General features: G+C 47.2%; 1 protein-coding gene across 8 annotated transcripts in view; it reads right to left on the minus strand.

Moving 5' to 3' along the window:
* The window catches only part of depdc5 (DEP domain containing 5, GATOR1 subcomplex subunit), an 84,236-nt gene that overhangs the window by 39,649 nt on the left and 25,571 nt on the right, over window positions 1-19,016 (minus strand). For 5 of the 8 annotated variants that reach the window (XM_078421291.1, XM_078421294.1, XM_078421290.1 and 2 more), the window contains 9 exons: window positions 18,186-18,255; window positions 16,659-16,695; window positions 14,318-14,444; window positions 13,370-13,584; window positions 11,432-11,635; window positions 9,803-9,938; window positions 8,656-8,753; window positions 8,206-8,316; window positions 2,142-2,325 (listed from right to left, as the gene is read on the minus strand). In XM_078421291.1, coding sequence (XP_078277417.1) covers window positions 2,142-2,325; window positions 8,206-8,316; window positions 8,656-8,753; window positions 9,803-9,938; window positions 11,432-11,635; window positions 13,370-13,584; window positions 14,318-14,444; window positions 16,659-16,695; window positions 18,186-18,255 — 1,182 coding nt within the window. The remainder of the gene's footprint in view (window positions 1-2,141; window positions 2,326-8,205; window positions 8,317-8,655; window positions 8,754-9,802; window positions 9,939-11,431; window positions 11,636-13,369; window positions 13,585-14,317; window positions 14,445-16,658; window positions 16,696-18,185; window positions 18,256-19,016) is intronic. The other 3 variants (XM_078421296.1, XM_078421293.1, XM_078421292.1) reach the window with 3 other exon arrangements.

Below are 19,016 nucleotides of genomic sequence, written 5' to 3' on the forward strand. Positions count from 1 at the left end.
CACAACAGTGACTGGTCTTCCCAACCCTCATTGCTTGTAATGGAGTGAGGTGTGAATGGGGCCACACACTCACTGACGGCACAGGCTCCAAATTGATGCTCGATCCCAGAGGCTGTCGCAGATTATAAAACGCGGTGCTCAGCTCCCCTCTCAGAAGCACAGGACAAATATGCCAATGTGAAGGACAGGCTGTTACTCTGAGGATCTGCAAGGTTTTGGTAAACATGATCAACATACTGGGAGGATTTGACCATACCTGCACAGGCTGCCTTTGTCAAGAGACTTTGCTCAGGAGGGAGAATTTTACTGGCTGCGGGCGGGTGTTGACAGGAATGTGCAGAAGGCAGCAGACTCTGTCCAGAACCGGCTGAGGTATGGGACATTCAAAGCGCAGGTAAGATCGCAATGAATAGACAATAGACAATAGGTGCAGGAGGAGGCCATTCGGCCCTTCGAGCCAGCACCGCCATTCAATGTGATCATGGCTGATCATTCTCCATCAGTACCCCGTTCCTGCCTTCTCCCCATACCTCCTGACTCCGCTATCCTTAAGAGCTCTATCTAGCTCTCTCTTGAATGCATTTGGAGAATTGGCCTCCACTGCCTTCTGAGGCAGAGAATTCCACAGATTCACAACTCTCTGATTGAAAACGTTTTTCCTCATCTCCGTTCTAAATGGCCTACCCCTTATTCTTAAACTGTGCCCCCTTGTTCTGGACTCCCCCAACACTGGGAACATGTTTCCTGCCTCTAACGTGTCCAACCCCTTAATAATCTTATACGTTTCGATAAGATCCCCTCTCATCCTTCTAAATTCCAGTGTATACAAGCCTGGAGATCCTTCAATCCTGAAGAGTGAGGTGTGAAGATCTGCCCCCAATACACCATAGAATCAGATATATGAACAGATGTCACATCATTTGCTTCAAATGCGGTGCATTCTCATTTTAAAATGAAGCCTCAAAATTACTTCCAACCCCAACCCCCCCCCCCCCCCCCTCACTTGGCTGTCAGAAGCTGATACATCGCTGCCATCTGCTGGAGTGAACTGGAGCTCCTGGTTCATCATCACCTGCAAACACTGAAACTGTGGTCTCAGACAGTTTTCCCTGCCAAGATCCACCCCCCCCCCAGATTGTAAACACATCAGGCAGGTCAGCTCATTTGTCTTCACTCTGCTGAAAGCAGGAATTTTGGTGGTATTTGTAGCATAAAGCAGACCATTCAGTGGCACGAGCTACTGAGCTAGTGTAGAATTATTACATTTGTGAAAATCACATACTACATCCAATCCATACTCCACCCAACCAGTTGTCAGTCGTCAGTACACACCACCTTCAGTACGAGCTCTGTTATATCTGTATCGCACCCCAATACCCCACCCTATTTTCACCATCCCATTTCTACATTTTATGGTTTAAAGCCACACATCTCATTGGTAAGGAGCTGGCATCACACCAAGCTTCTACATACAGTCCCTTACAAATTAAATAACATTTTAACCTGATCCAGTTGTGGGAGTGAAGTGGTTACTTTTAATATAGAACCATAGAGCACAAAAACAGGCCCTTCAGCCCGCGGAGTTTAGGCTGACCATCCGCTTGAGTTTAAATGGGTTTGGCCAATTCTTTCGCGTGGCCAAGAATTTGATGGTATTGTTCTGATTCTGTTCGAGCTCTTTTGCTATTAAACCAATTTGACTTTGGGGATCTCCAGCTTGTAGGTCAAGGTGTCTCCTTGAACCCCCCTGACGTTACACACCAAATGTGTTCTCCCTTTGCTGTAAGTTTTGCATTTTAAGATCCAAACTCCAGCGAATTAACTTGACACTGGAACACAGATACAATAAGTATCCAATATCAGGAATCCAAATACTGCATTTATTTTTTGCATTCCCAGATTAACCAGACACACAAGTGCCGTAATTCAATTTGTGATGCAGAGATAATAATTACCAACAGTAACTGCTACATTACGTTAAACCTCAAGCAACAGTCCAGGCCCTTTTCTTAATGACGCACCCACTCCCCAGACACATTGTCCGTGTCGTTACACCCCGCCCGATATCTGCCAGTCTCTCCCCTGCCGACAGCAGTAACTCCAAAGCCAAATTTAAAGAAGGGGAAGAATGTATTCCATACCTGTCAACATCAGTCTCTGGGAGGAGATCGTAACAGCCTTCTGTGTAGTCGTTCTGTAAGCTCTGCCGGTCTGGGAAGTAGTCTGTAGTGAGTGGCAAGCAGGCAGGTGTGGTGAGAGACTTCCAGTCAACACCCACTGTGCAACAGAAACTTGGCACTACAGGAGGAGCAGACAGCATCAGAACTTCAGCCAGTCAGAAAATCAATTGGACACCAAATTCCCACGAGAGGAAGGGTGGGGAGGGGTGGAAAATAAAGCCATTGATTGAGCAGAAAGGAAGAGTGAAAAGAGAAAAATAAAAATTAGCTGTTAAAAAAATTCCTGTATCCAAATTTAACATGCATTTATATTATGCAAAATTTGACAGCAATATCACAACACAAAGGTAACACATTAGTGACTATTAAGTACATAAATTAAATGGGTAGTTTGCAAAACAGGGGAAGGGATCATTTGTTTATTGATCATATTGTTCATCCATTGTTAAAAATTAGCAGGATTGGGGTCACTAGGTAAAGTGAGGTTTAACTGTGAATGCTGCATTCAACACATACGTAATACAGGCAGGCGAAGGAGCAGAATCACATACCATGCCACTAAGTCTCAGAGCAGGAACAGGGGAACAAAAAAATAAGAGCACAAATCAAAGTGGGAAGTAAAATAAAAACAGTACGAAATCCTGCAAATTCTAACATTATCCCTCAGAGAACCTTGCTTTGTTCCTCCTGCTGCACCAGGAGTTACATAGAAGCTTCTCTCGGTCGATATCAGCAAACAAATGTTTAAATTGTTAATCAAGTAACAAATATCTGGCCCTGAGTGCTGCTTACGTTAGACCACATAAGATTATGTTGGAGTTAAGACATAGTCCATGCATCTGGTCTTTGTTATTTGTTACATTTAGTTTTAGAAATGTTCAGGCCAAGTGCACCTGGTTTGTCAGTTAGATTTGTCTTCCCCTTTTCTCAAGCTACATCTCTCACTGGCTTTCTGTTCCATGGTCATGAACCGGCTGCAGAATCTTGGTCAAATCTCCACTCCCATCCAGCAAGTCTGAACAGCCCATGCCAGCAAAGTACTCCAAGAAAACAACCTGGAATTCTCCCAAACCCAGTAACTATCAGTCAGTTTAAACTGAATAGAGGTTTTATGGACCCGATGAGCCCATTCCATGCTGCAAACATTCCATGTTTGCCCAAATCTATCCACAAAACTATTGTCCCAATTCTGGAGCAATTTAGTGAATCTTCTGAACCCTCACTGAAACCCAGAATTCACTCAGCACTCTCACTGAGGTCATGGTGACCGGTTGAGTCTGATTGTAACGGCCTGGTACTCCCACAGATTCACTGCCCTAAATGCACACACTGGAGAGCAGTCAGGGTCTGCCGATCTGGCTGATCTCCTTCCCACAGCCTAACGCCCATCCCCACAAACGCCCACAACCCTTCTCAATCCTTAAGCCTGCCCCCAGTGGCAGCTCTGGGACCATAAGTAAAAGGGTCATACGGCACAGAAACAGGCCCTCCAACCCACCTCGTCCATGCCTGCCTAGATGCCTACTTAGGCTAATCCCATTTGCTTCAGTTTGGTCCTTATCCCTGAGAAACATTCAAACCCAAGTACCTGTCCAGATGTCTTTTAGAACATAGAAAATAGGTGCAGGAGTAGGCCATTCGGCCCTTCGAGCCTGCACCGCCATTCAATATGATCATGGCTGATCATCCAGCTCAGTAACCTGTACCTGCCTTCTCTCCATACCCCCTGATCCCTTTAGCCACAAGGGCCACATCTAACTCCCTCTTAAATATAGCCAATGAACTGGCCTCAACTACCTTCTGTGGCAGAGAATTCCACAGACTCACCACTCTCTGTGTGAAGAAATGTTTTCTCATCTCGGTCCTAAAAGACTTCCCCCTTATCCTTAAGCTGTGACCCCTGGTTCTGGACTTCCCCAACATCGGGAACAATCTTCCCGCATCTAGCATCTCCAACCCCTTAAGAACTTTATATGTTTCAATAAGATCCCCCCTCAGTCTTCTAAATTCCAGCGAGTACAAGCCGAGTCTATCCAGTCTTTCTTCATATGAAAGTCCTGCCATCCCAGGGATCAATTTGGTGAACCTTCTGTGTACTCCCTCTAAGGCTAGAATGTTTTTCCTCAGATTAGGAGACCAAAACTGTACACAATACTCCAGGTGCTGTCTCACCAAGGCCCTGTACAACTGCAGCAGAACCTCTCTGCTCCTATACTCAAATCCTCTTGCTATGAATGCCAACATACCATTCGCTAACATAAACATTGTAACTGTGCCTGCCCTACCACCTCCTCTGGCACTTTGTTCCATGTACCCATCACCCTGTGTGAGAAACCTGCCCTTCAAATTTTACCCCTCTCACCTTAATCCTGTGCCCTCTAGTTTTAAACTCCCCTACCTTGTGAACAATACTATCAGTCCCATCTATCATATAAACGTCCACAAGGTCACCCCCTCAGTCTCTTACATTCCAGTGACAACAAGCCCCATCTATCCAATCTTCTGCACTCTCTCAATAACCACTATGCCCTTCCTCTGTGCCTGGAGCCAGACCAGTGAGAGAGCTTGGCTGTATCAGAAGAAAGAAAATTAGAAATAGCAAACACACTGTGCACAATTTTTAGTGACATTAGGCACTACTTGACGAAAATCTGTAAGTAAGATACAAGACATAATCTGACTAGACATGACAACCGACAATGAATGAAAATAAAACATTTATAAATTCTCCGCCTGGGCTATCCATTTTGTTTTGCAGTTTCCTCTATATTGCTCTTTTCTTTGAACTGAATATCCGACATTGCCCCCTGGGGTGGCATGGTGGCGCAGTGATAGAGCTGCTGCTTTACAGCACCACAGACCCTGGATCGATCTTGACTATGGGTGCTGTCTGCACAGAGGTTGTACATTCTCCCCGTGACCGCGTGGGTTTTCCCTGGTGCTCCTGTTTCCTCCCACCACTCCAAAGACGTACAGGTCTCTAGGTTTATTGGCTTTGATTTAAAATTGTAAATTGTCCCAAGTGTGTCGGATAGTGCTATTGTATGTGGATCGCTGGTCGGTGCAGACTTGGTGGGTCGAAGGGCCCACTGTATCACTGTATTTCCACTCTGTATCTCCAAACTAAATTAAACTAAACGCTGGGAAGTGTGGGCTCGGCACCAGGCTGAGCAATTGTGTGGCCGGTTCAAAGCTTCATGCTTCACACACATACCAACTCAGGCGTGGCTGGCCACGGTTACACTCTGACCACTTGGCTGTGTGGACATGGGATACACCCACCTGCGCCTTCATTCATCAGGTCATGGTCAAAGCCTTTGGATTATAATTTTTAAGAACGTGAACATGGATGGAACTGACACATTGGGATTTATGGTTCGGATCACGCCACCCTCTTGCACCACCAGCACGGGATACCTCTCTAACAATGTCTGGTATTGATACAAGCAGAAATTCACATGTCACGAGCAGCCGGATGAAGAAAATCAAGTGTGCACCATGCAGAAGGATCTCAGAACCAATTAGTGAAGGCCCAATGAGGTGTGGAATTAAAGAGCTGAGATGGTGTGGGGCACAAGAGATGCCATCACTCTCTGGTGTGTTAACCTATGATGAGCGTTTGTCGGCACTGGACCTGTACTCGCTGGAGTTTAGAAGAATGAGGGGGGGACCTCATTGAAACATCCAGAATAATGAAAGGCATGAATAGAGTGGATGTAGAGAGTGGGAGAGTCTAGGACTAGAGATCATAGCCTCAATTAAAGGACGTTCTCTAGTCAGAGGGTGGTGAATCTGTGGAGTTTTTATATTCTTTTACATGGGTTCTTCTCGGAGATTCTCTTTCATATTGGAAAGCATCTATTCTGTGTGTTCTGAGAGATATTCTCAGACATTAGCAGTAGACAATAGAGAGGACATGGAGAGGATGTTTCCACTGGTGGGAGAGTCTAGGACTAGAGGTCATTGCCTCAGAATTAAAGGACGTTCTTTTAGGAAGGAGATGAGGAGAAATTTCTTTAGTCAGAGGGTGGTGAATCTGTGGGAATTCTTTGCCACAGAAGGCTGTGGAGGCCACCATCAGTAGATATTTTTAAGGCGGAGATAGATAGATTCTTGATTAGTACAGGTGCCAGAGGTTATGGGGAGAAGGCAGATGAATGGGGTTAGGAGGGAGAGATAGATCAACCATGATTGAATGGCGGAGTAGACTTGATGGGCCAAATGGCCTAATTCTACTATTCCTCATGACCTTTTGATCAATGGTGCGCATCTCAACATGATGGAAACCCACCAGCAGCGTGGACATTCTGACCCAGTACTTCATGTACAGCATTGCAACAGTCTGTGATGCCATCATACAATTCTCAGGTTGAGCCTTTGTGGTATCACCGTCATGGTTACAAGACTAAAGGGCTCTGGCAATTGCCAAGGCTTTCTTGGGGAAGTCAAAGGACCATGCGTTGCTAAAATCAGCCCATTCTCAGCTTAAACAGAGCAGCATCTCTTTTGAAAGGGCTTTTGGTTGGGCAAAAACAAAAAGGATGCACGTGTAAGGTTTATGAAGATAAAATTAGACAGGGCCTTTGAGGGATATAAAGCAAGCAAGAAAAAGATCAAATGGAATTAGAATGGCCAAAAGAGGCCATGAAATGTCATTGGCAAGAAAGACTAACTAAAGAAAATCCGAAGGCTTTTATAACGTGCATTACAAACAAGAGGGTAACTAGCAAGAAGGTAGGATCTCTCAAGGATAAAGGAGAACATTTTTGCATGGAGTAAGAGGATATAGGCAAGGTACTAAACAAGTTCTTTGCATTTGATTTCACCAATGAGAAACATAAGGAGAAGTGAGATCAATGTGGCATACAGTATACTAATATGCTAAGGCAGTTTGACGTATTGTTTACTCATTAAAGGGCCTGCTCATGTGCTGTACTCTGCTGCGTTTTATGCAGAACTACTGCAAAAGCATTCAATTGCTTTGTACAAATCAGGCATGTTTTATCAATAAATGAAATAAAAACAGAAAATGCTCAAAACATTCAGCAAGTCAGGCTACATCTGTGAAGAAAGAGAGTTAATGCTAATGGTCAAAGAGTCTTTGACCTGGAAGGTTAACTCTATTTCTCTTCCCACAGATGCACTGACCTGCTGAGAATGTCTAGTATTTTCTGTTTTTATTTTGGATTTCCAATATCTGCACCTTTTACTGATTTTTCAATCAAAAACTCAAGGGGGAAAAAAAATAGATGAGTGTACATTGGAGCTCTGGAGACGAAGGAAAAGGACTGGTCTGTCAACGAGCAGAAGTGGCACCACTTGGAGTTTAGTTTAGTTTAGAGATGCAGCGCGGAAACAAGCCCTTTGGCCCATCGGGTCCACGCCGACCAGCGATCCTCGTATACTGGCACTATCCTACACACCACAAACAATTTACAATTATACATGGGAAGAATGTACAAACTCCGTACTGACAAGCACCCATAGTCAGGATCGAATCCGGGTCCCTAGTGCCGGAAGGCAGCAACCCTACCACTGCGCCACCGTGCCGTGTTCGAGTTCTCAAGTTCAGAAGGCTGTCGACAGTCACTCTTTGAATAGATTAGGCTAAGATTGATTCTGGATTGAAGGGAACCGGTGGATAATGGGATCAGGTGGAAACGTGGGCAAGGCGGCCATGACATTGAAGGCTGGAGCAGATTTGAGACACAAGGTGAGGTCCTACTTCCATTTTCTATGTTCCTCGCTTAGACCAGACTCTGGGCAGGATGGGGATGGGACAGGATGAAAGCTACGAATTTGGCCCTAGATAGGTCAGGTGCTGGAGGAAGAAGACGATGGGACAAAATGCAATAAATGAAACTAGATGCACAAGAGCTGGAAAGAGTCTCTTGGTGGGACACTCCTATAACTACCAGTTCTTTTTGCCATTTACTTCCTCTTGTCCCGACCCTCGACAAACACAACTCCATCATTCGACATCATCAAGTCCCTCCACACTTGGGCTGTCTCCTCCATGACTCACTTGGGTCCCGGCCAGTCGAGGAGGTCTCGTAGGATGACGTCTGGTTCAGAGGCGTCCCTGCAACAAGCAGTGATCTTGCAATAAGCCATTCTCCAATCGGAGGTACAGAGTCTTCAAGCACATATAAGGCATACAATGAAATGCAAGGGTATTGTAATGAGCCACTTCTCAGTGGCCAATCTCTGCACAAGGACGAAGCACTTTCTACAATCATTAAACTTACAAAACATTCAATCATTTTATGTCATGAAGGTTATGTAAAACCTGAAGTTTCTTAATACCTTCTGAAATATTCAGCCTCCCTCAGGGGCAGAGGGGGTGGGATAAGGGGGCAGTCGGGGGCACGGTGGGAACAGAGGTGGGGCAGAGGGGTGAAAGTGAGGGAAAGACAGATAGAAAGAGAGTGTGCGCAAGGGACAAAAAAATACACCACACCATGTCTGTTCTCACCTGCACTGTGACTGCTGGCTGGGCTGCTGGCAAAATCATCTGCTCCTGCACTTCCCAGGAAAGACAGGTTATCGGCAGTCTGGCGAGCTGTACCCCGCCTGTAAGAGAAAGCAGGCACGCATCAGGATGTGAAAGGAGGTTCCAGTCAGGCCACTGGAGAGTGGATGGACCAAACTGAAACAACAGATGCTCACTAAAGTCCAGTCGGGGCTCTGGATTTTACACCAGAGTGTCCACGCTGCACCAATGGGGGCAGTGGAGACTGGAGTTATCCCACATCCCAACACGTGTGCAGCGACGCTTGGGAGAGACAGCGTTCAGTGTAGTTTATAGATACAACGCGCAAACAGGCTTTTCGTCCCACAGAGTCCGCGCCGACCAGTGATCCACATACTGGCACTATCCTACACAGCAGGGACAATTTACAATTGTGGGAGGAAACTGGAGCACCTGGAGAAAACCCTTGCGGTCACCGGGAGAACATGCAAACTCGGTACATAGTCAGGATCGAACCCAGGTCTCTGGCATTGTAAGGCAGCAACTCTACCGCCGCGCCACCGTGAGAATGGGAGTCAGGGAGTGGAGGAAGAAGGGTGGAGAGAGGAAGTGGCGGTGGGGAGGGAGTGAGGGAAGGAGAAGAGCAAAAGAGTGAGGAAGATGGGAAGGGCAGAGCAGTGAGGATGTGGGGAAGGGCAGAGGAGTGGGGTAGAGAGGAGGTGCGGAGGAATGATGGAGGGGTTGGACAAAGGGTGAGGGGGCAGAGGGGTAGAAAGGGTGAGGGGGCAGAGGAGTAGAAAGGGTGCAGAAGGGAAACAGTGAAGTAACATCCACTATCATAGTACGTTATAAATGAAAGCTGCTCGCAGTATAGAGTAAAAGAGAGATTGTGGAGCTGCAGCTTCGGGTAAGGGAACTGTGGGACAGCCTAAACAACAACCCTCACGGCCCTGTTCTGGCTTTATCGCTCCACACAGTGCCCGCAGGGTACCTTCTTGTGCAGCTCGCAGCATGATGAGATGTGGTTGAACTCCAAGGGCACCAAAAAAGGTTGTTGATGTTCAGTCACAGTGATGCTGCTGTGGCTGGGAGCCTGCAATGTGACTGCAGCCTCTGGTGCACAGGGGCACTGCTTAGCCTTCATGCCTACCTGCCCGTGGCTTCATGATAGGCCAGCTCCAGCAGCTCTGCCGAGGTGTGCGTGGCATCGCGGGCACCGCTGCCCTGAAGCTCCGCCATATGCTGCCGGGTCTGGTGGTGGATCTGGATGGCTTCGCCCGAGGGCCCTGCAGAGGAAACACAGGCTTGTACTTCACAGCCGGCTCCACACTGCACAGGAGTGTTTAAAAGACCACACACACACACACACACACACACACACACACACACAGAGAGTTGATCCAGCTTCATGTTGGAAGCGTAGGTTGGTTCAGTATTAAGCACGCCCACCTCAGAATCCGAAGGTTAGATCTCCAAACAACGGAAACAGAAGATGCTGGAAAAACTCAGCAAATCAGGCAGCTTTCATTGAAGGAGAAACAAAAAAGATCCTTCATCAATAGAGAGAAAGCACGTTAGTCCAGGTAGCAGAGCAGATGGAGAGGGAGAGGGCCCAGCACGACCATACTGACCATCAAGCCCCCTTTTTTACCGTGGGATTTCCAATCTAGCTGCAACAACTATGAGTGCACATTGGAGGCTAAGCAGGACTTGCTTTTGTCCAGGACACAGCACCCCTGATTGCTCACCCACCAGTAACTGAGCCAATCACAGATTTGCTTTGCTTGCTGACGATTCCCCATTAGATTCTCAGAACTGAAACTTGCAGAGTGGAAAGACCAAGCGAACTGGTACCTTTCGCTGATGATGGATCTGGGAAGGAAAGTGGGAGCAGAAGGGGAGGGAGTGGATGGATTTGGGCAGGTCTGGTCAATGATTCATTCCTGCAGCTGTCATGTTCAACTAATAATGATAACTAACAGAAGAATGACTTTCTCTAACCATTGATTCTTCTTGAAATACATTTTAATATGAGCTCCAAGCAGGAGTGAGTGCACCAATGCCTTCAATGTGGCTCAGGCCGAGGGCCAGCATTGTACATGACTGTGAACATCACAGTAAGTGTCCGCTGTTCACTCCCCTCGAGCCCCACAGTGAACTGCAGTAGACTCAGCTACACAACTGGTTTGGTTTAGTTTAGTTTAGAGCTACAGCGTGGAAACAGGCCCTTCAGCCCACCGAGACCGCACTGACCTGCGATCCCCGCACATTAACCTGCGATCCCCGCACATTAACACTATCCTACACACACTAGGGACAATTTACGTTTATACCAATCCAATTAACCTACAAACCTGTACGTCTTTGGAGTGTGGGAGGTAACCGAAGATCTCGAAGAAAACCCACGCGGTCACCGGGGGAACATACAAACTCCGTACAGACAGCACCCGCAGTCGAGATCAAACCAGTCTCTGGTGCTGTAAGGCTGCAACTCTACCGCTGCACCCCCGGGACCAGACCTGCCCATGATCATCCACTCCGTCCCCTTCTGCTCCCACTTACCTTCCCTGTCCCGTCATCAGTGAACATCACCCGTTGGCATGGTCTTCCTATTCTGCAAATTGCGGTCGTGAAACCTTGTTGGTGCAAGGGCTTTGGATCATTCTTTGCCGTTAACCCAAGCAGCACTTGGAGCAACCGAGCCATGAGCAAAGCGACCAGCAGGCTTTCCCTTTCAGTGTCGTACTGTGCGTAATGAGGTGCCAGCCTGCTCACATACCCACAGGGAACGTGTGCATCCACCTCCTCCGGTTGGACGTCAGCTTCATGGGCATCCGCGAAGGTGCGAATGGGTTGATGAGTGCCCGCTGGGGGGTGTACCCGCCGGGCCGTATATGCAGCATGGACTCAGCGCTGCCCACGTGGAAACGCCCTGGAGCACTGGAGTCCCGCTGCTGTGAGTCGATCATTCGCTCCAGGATATCTGCAACATCCAGGTTGGAAACAGCAGAAGGATTAGGTTCAGCAGGAACTTTTAACCAAAATCCCCGCTATCAGAAATCTCAGCTGACGCTGGTCTGCCACTTCCTGATGTCACACAACAATATTTGAGGAAGGATATTCTTGCTATTGAGGGCGTGCAGCGTAGGTTTACTAGGTTAATTCCCGGAACGGCGGGACTGTCATATGTTGAAAGACTGGAACGACTAGGCTTGTATACACTGGAATTTAGAAGGATGAGAGGGGATCATATCGAAAGGTATGTGATTATTAAGGGGTTGGACACATTAGAGGCAGGAAACATGTTCCCAATGTTGGGGGAGTCCAGAACCAGGGGCCACAGTTTAAGAATAAGGGGTAGGCCATTTAGAACGGAGATGAGGAAAAACTTTTTCAGTCAGAGAGTTGTGAATCTGTGGAATTCTCTGCCTCAGAAAGCAGTGGAGGCCAATTCTCTGAATGCATTCAAGAGAGAGCTAGATAGAGCTCTTAAGGATAGCGGAGTCAGGGGGTATGGGGAGAAGGCAGGAACGGGGTACTGATTGAGAATGATCAGCCATGATCACATTGAATGGCGGTGCTGGCTCGAAGGGCCGAATGGCCTATTCCTGCACCTATTGTCTGTTGTTACACATCAGGTGCTACTTAGTTTATTTTATTTCAGAGGTACAGCGCGGAAACAAGCCCTTCAGCCCACAGTCCGAGCCGACCAGCGATCCCCGTACACTAGCACTGTCCTACTACACACCAAGGACAATTTACAATTTTTACAGAAGTCAATTAACCTACAAACCTGTACGTCTTTGGAGTGTGGAAGGAAACGGGATCTCCTGGAGAAAACGCACGTGGTCACTGGGAGAATGTACAAATTCCATACTAACAGCACCCACAGTCAGGATCGAACTGTGGTCTCTGGCGCTGAAAGGCGGCAACTCTACCGCTGCGCTATCGTGCCACCCTAGTACTATTGTGCTGGGTTTCCTGAGTCAGCAATCTCAAGGATGACCCACATGTCAGAGCACAGGTCCACGTACAGCAGTCAACAACTCTGTAGTACAGATCCTGATATCAGGACCAGAAGGTATATACCAAATGGCAGAAGCTGTAGTGTGGAGTCAGGACAATACACCACATCATGCCACCTAACTAACTAATGAATCTCAGGGTGGAGAACTCCAAGCTGCCCTTTCAACAACATCCTGACATTTGCCAGGGCTAAAAGGCAGGTCTGGAATAATCTTGGGACATTCACCAGGACCACAAACAATCTGCTCAAGGAACTCAGGGGATTGAGCAGCATTTACAGGGGAAAGGAACTATTGATGTTTTGAATCAAAACCATTTATCATGAATCCAGTGTTGATATGACCGTTCAATGTCGGGTTTCAACCGGAAATATCAACAGTTCCTTTCCCTCCTCAGATGCTGCCTAACCCCATGAAATATTCCAGTAGATAGCTTGTTGCTCTACATTCCAGCAACTGTAGTCTCCACATTCACCAGGACGTTTTGCTACGTTAAAACTGTTATACAAATGAGAATGATTGTCGTTATTGTCAGTGCTGGGAGACGTACCCAGTTCAGTCTTGGGACTACACCTCAAAGAACAGGCACAATAATGACCAAAGTAGTCATCATCCCTCTCAGCTGGACCTGAAGGGCACGGCGGAAAGCCACACTGAAAATAAAATGGTAGAAATCCTAGCGTGCTCCTCACCCCTGGTGCTGGTGTAACCCAGAGAGCTGCTGACTTCATACTGGTGGAGGTGGGGCCGTGGGATCAGGAGGATGTTTGAAATCTTTCCCAAGGAGCTGTCATCTGAGGCCTGGCTCCGGACCTCCTCCAGGGGCAGGGTCCCTCGGTGGTGGGGCGGGCTGTTCGAAACGTCAAAGGAGCTGGAACTCTTTCTGGTGTGACTCTCGCGTACAGGCCTAGGATCAGAGACATAAAATGCCGGTCATTCTGCAGAACTGCTGCACGCGCATGTCAGTTTGATCAAGAGGTGGAAAGCAAGCAACTGGAGCCACTCTGCTCTCCAGTATGTTTCAAAATCTCAATAGTTACCAACGTGCACATTTGTGTTGGGGGGAATGGGGTGGGGGTTGAACAGTGATATATATAACCTGTCAAATCAATGAAAGAACTCAGGAACAGTCCTTTCATAATAGAATAATATCCTGAACACAAAGCATTTTATTTCATGGAGTACAGGAGACAAAGCGGTGATCTTATAGAGGTGTATATAATCAGGAAGGGATTAGATAGGGTGAATGCACAGTCTTTTACCTAGAGTAGGGAAATCAAGAACCAGTGGACATGGGTTTAAGCTGAGAGGAGAAAGATCTAATAGGAACCCGAGGGGCAACTTTTTCCACCAGAGGGCGGTGGGTATACGGAATGAGCAGCCAGAGGAGGTAGTTGAGGCAGGTACCATTACAACACTTAAAAGAAAATTGGACAGATACATGGATGGGTAAGGTTAAGAGGGATATGGGCCAAACGTGAGCAGGTAGGACTAGCGTAGGTGGGACATCTTGGTTGGCTTGGGAAAGCTGGGCCAAGGGGCCTGTTTCCGTGCTGTATGACTATAACTCTAAAATACGATTCCAGGAAGGGTCGTATGGTCACAAGGAAACAAAGTCGAGCAACAGTCGTAAAATTCACCTGAAGGAAGTGGGCCTTTGGGCACGAGATGGCCCTGGTAACCGGAATACCTGGCCATCGTACCCATCGTAATCCACCTGGATCGGGAGGTTGTTCTCTGACTCCTTTGGGCTGCTGGCACCAATGGCTAAAGATGAAGCAAAGCAGAATGTGCAAGGGCAGGATGATGAACATCCATGGTTCTTTCCTTCAACGACTGCAGAACCTCACTATCATCCCTCACAGAGTCGCCACCATCCAATATATGCCTAACAACACAGAGTTTTAATGGATGTCGGACAACACTGCCATTGTTCTAGTTTCATATTGCTTCTAAATCCTCTTGGCCAAACTATCAACCGAGACAACGAATTACCTAACACTTCATTCATTCCAAATCATTGAAATCCATTAAAGCTCTGTATTACATTTAAGGTTGGGATTTTCACTCATTCTATTTTAAGGATATCCAAGATGGCAGCCATTCACACAATGCCTCATCCTATCAAAGCATCTTTCACATTCTTGATTCACAAGGGAAGCAATTGTTTGCACACAGTCCGTGAAAGCAAACAACACTGTAGACCATCATGGTCTGACACCTAAGATGTCACCGCCCCACTATCTCCACAGATGCTGGATTACTCAAGCATTTTGTCTTTTACTGTGACCCAAAACATTGACAATTAATGTCCACCCACTGATGCTGCTCGACCCGCTGAGTTCCTCCGGAAGATGTTTGGTACTCCAGATTCCATTTTCTGCAGTCTCTCATCTCTTGATTCACAATAAATGGTTTTAACTCCCCATCGGTTATTTCCCCTATTTACCCCTCCCACTTTGTCAGCAGACTGAGGGAGACTGATCGTTCCCCTCCAGCTACAAGCAGTGAATGTTTCACGTTGAACAGCTCATCCTTCACCAGGCTGCTCCACACGTTGGGGCTTCTGACTTTGCGGCAGCACAGGGAAGGCCTGTTCACAGGTATGGAGACTGGAGGGAGAGCATTAGTTGTATGGGGCACCTGTTCAAGGTGCTGCCTCTAAAGAGCTGCTCTGAGACACCCAACAGCAGCACAACAGGTGGTTGCACCAAGGAGGGGAAGGGCAGCAGATCAGGCAGCAGCTGCGGGGAGAAGGCAGAGCTAAAAACTCAGCTCAGTGACTGTTATCAGAACCAACCTTCAGCTCCCTAAAGCTACCATGGTGAAGATTTGCTTCCCTTCCAGTGAATCCCTGAAAGATCAGTGGGTTCATTACCAGCTTCACAGCAGAGAAGTGCAGGGCCGACACGGCTGGTGTGGGGGTCACAGAATAGAAGCAACTCTTGGGTTCATGGACATGGAGACTGAGGTAAAGGTTGGTGTCTACTGAAGACAGGGGACAAGACAGAGTGACAGCCAGCAATCAACACTTGGACCATACAGATTTCAGATAATCAATGGAAGGATGTGTGAAGAGGAGCTTATGTCCCTCTTGACGGAGCTGGAAGCAGAAACCCTCATCTCATTTGGAATTCTTTGATGGAGCACATAATACTGCGTTAAGTTTACAAACCAAGAATTGGGAAGTGTGGTCAGGCTTAATACGATGGGCCCAATGGCCTCCACCTGTGCTCCCAGGCCAATGGGTGCTGAGGCCAATCCCCACCTGCCAGCTGACTCTACTGTATGGCCGTCCACTCTGTCCTGTCCCATCCCAGCCCGGAGCAACCATGGACTGGGGAGACCGGGCTCACACAGGGTTGGCACTCCCCTCAGACCTGCCCGCAAACACCAGGGACTGGGGATCAACCCACGAGCCCTGCTGTGAGCAACCCTGGAGAAAGCCACGCATATAAACTATGTTTCACCAATGGTCAAGGTTAATCCACAGTTCTGATGAGAGGTTACCCAAAATGTGATCAGTTTCCCTTCCGACGGACACTACCTGACCTGCTGGGCGATACCTAGTTTTTCTGCTTTTACTCAAAATAAATGCAATTGGGCCAAAAACAGTCTGTAGCCTTCACAGTTGGAGCGGGAGGATGGGATGGTTTTGGTGCTGCTTCATGTGGCAGAATCTCCAGGAATATTTTGGCTGGAGTTGGGAGTCCTGGTCTTAACTGGCGGAGTGCAGCTGAATTTTCCAGCTTTTACTGAATCTCTCCAGCGTTACTCATTACCAATTCATTTAAAGGCAGCAGGTACCTGACTATCAGGAGACAGCAGCAGATGTAAGGGAACAAAACCACCAACTGATCACGACCATTTTGCAACAGGCCCAGTTTTGCCAAGTACATCACTGACAGGGTCCGACATTTCCTTCACTATGGGGCTAGTCTCCATGGCAACGCACGAGTGAGAGATGTTGCAAGTACTTACTGTTATCTCGATTAGTTTTGCTTCTCTCTGTGGGTGTCTGGAGAAACAGAACAGGCCTTGAGTGAAATCATTCTGATGCAGGAGACTTAAATATAATGACCATGCAAACTGGAATTAAAACCCACATCTTGAAACATCCTCTTTAAAAGAACAACCTTGGAACAGAAACATCAGATAGGAGGTCCCAAACCAAAGAGGGGGGAGTGGGGCTCGTAGACTGGGGGAAGGGGTAGGAATATCTCAGGAGGGTAATGACTTCACGACACACACGTAGATCTTAAAATGCTATTTTAAAAAAATCTGATGACTCTTTTTGCAACCAAGGGAAGGAAAAGGACCAAGGGCAAACTTTTAGGTTGCAGGGAGACTCAACCATCAGAACAACAAACTCTTCATACCAGCGACACACCTAGAACCACTTACATTGACGGCACACCTGAAATTCCCGTTAATGAAGGGAACTCAGTCTCACCCCTACGGCAACACACACTTTCCTGAAGTAAGGGCCTAACAGCAGGTGGGGAACCTGGCTGAAGCTGCTCTTGGCTGAGAATGGGCATGAACTGCTGCCTGGCTTGGTTCAGCTTCTCCAATTCAGGCCTGTCACTGAACTTGAATATCCAGGCCACACACAGTACATGCCAGTCCCGTCTTATTTAAGCCATTGTGATCAACTATTCCCTCTCAAACTCCACTGTTATAGAAAATAGAACAGTACAGCACAGGAACAAGCTCTTTGGCCCACAATGTCGTTACTGAAAATGATGCCAAGACCAAATCTTACCTGCCTGCAAATAATTTAAATCCCTCCATTCTTGGCTTATCAATATGCCTATCCAAAAGACTCTTGAATACCACTATCATATGTGCCTCACCCACTGCCCCAGGCAGCACAGTTCAGGCACTCACCACTCTCTGTGTCAATAAAACCTGCACCACATACGACCTTTAAACCTTGCCCCACTCACCTTAAAGCAATGCCATCTAATATGTTACATTTTCATCCTGGGGAAAAGGTTGAGACTGTCTACCCTATCTATGCCTCTCATAATTTTATATACTTCTATCAGGTCTCCTTGCAACCTCTGGTGCCCCAGAGAAAACAATCCACTTCTGTTCAACCTCTCCCTGTAATTAATACCCCCTAATCCAGGCATCATTCAAGTAAACCACATCTGTACCCTTTCCAAAGCCTCCACATCCTTCCTGTAGAAGGGTGACCATAACTGTGCGCAATACTTCAAATGCAGTCGAACCAAAATCCTATAAAGCTGTATCATGACCTTCCTGACTCAATGCCCCATCCACACGCCTTCTTTACCACTCTACCTACTTGTGTTGCCAGTTCCAGGGAGTAATGGACTTGGAACACAAGATCCCTCTGCATATCGGTGCTGTTAAGAGTCATGCCATTAATTGTAAATTAAACAACGTGTGCCCCTGAGGAGCTCTCATTAACGTTAATACCCAATGCCTCACATTTTGTAACAGCATTTGCATTTCAGCCTCAATCTATCCACAACTCACTTTCCTTGCTGCAAGTTTAATGCGAGGAATGAAGCCATCACAATATAACTGACTCTTGGACGTGTAGAAGCTGTAAATAAACAGAAGAAACCAAGTCAGTCCACAAAGAAACTTCCAAAAAGATACACTTTGCTTGTATGATCAAAACCAACAAACAAAATCCCCAAATGCTTACATTATAAATGGCAAACAGTGTCAAGTTTTTCACTGCAGGTTTAGTTTGAATTTAACTGAGAACCACCTCAATCCCCACCTCTGTTGTCGACTCTCATCTCTGCCTTTCCACATGCCACTCTCTCTGTACTTCTCCCATATTTTACTGTTCCTTCACCTCCCTTGAACTCGCCCCTCCCTCTCCACACCCCCAGTTAAAACCCAGTAGCAATAAAAAGCCAAAAAGCACCGTACAGGTGCTATTACCTTGGGGGTTAAAGGCAGGTTTGACAAAAGACATACAAAATCATGGAACTTTGGTGGGTTAGGCAAAAATAAACAAGGATCTCAGCCACCTAGGGTTTCTGAGTCTTGATCCAACATGGAATAGATTGTTGACTCCAAAACAGCTGGACTGCAGGCCCATGAACCTGCTCGCCTTCCATCCCCGCACCTTTACTGGCTACGCTCCAGATCCACATAATCTCCCCCATCCCTACCAACTACATTTCACCTTTATTCCAGATGTGTGCACCACCCCTATTCCAATGTAACGATCACACTTCACCGATGCTGTGGCAGAGTGGTGGGAACGTTAAACCTGGTGACCCTCTCCCCTGATGTTGATGCCGGGCGGGTTAGGTGAGCACACACAGTACCATGGGTGTGCTGGGGAGG

Source organism: Rhinoraja longicauda, chromosome 25 (assembly GCF_053455715.1).
Source record: "Rhinoraja longicauda isolate Sanriku21f chromosome 25, sRhiLon1.1, whole genome shotgun sequence".
Taxonomy (NCBI): Eukaryota; Metazoa; Chordata; class Chondrichthyes; order Rajiformes; family Arhynchobatidae; genus Rhinoraja; species Rhinoraja longicauda.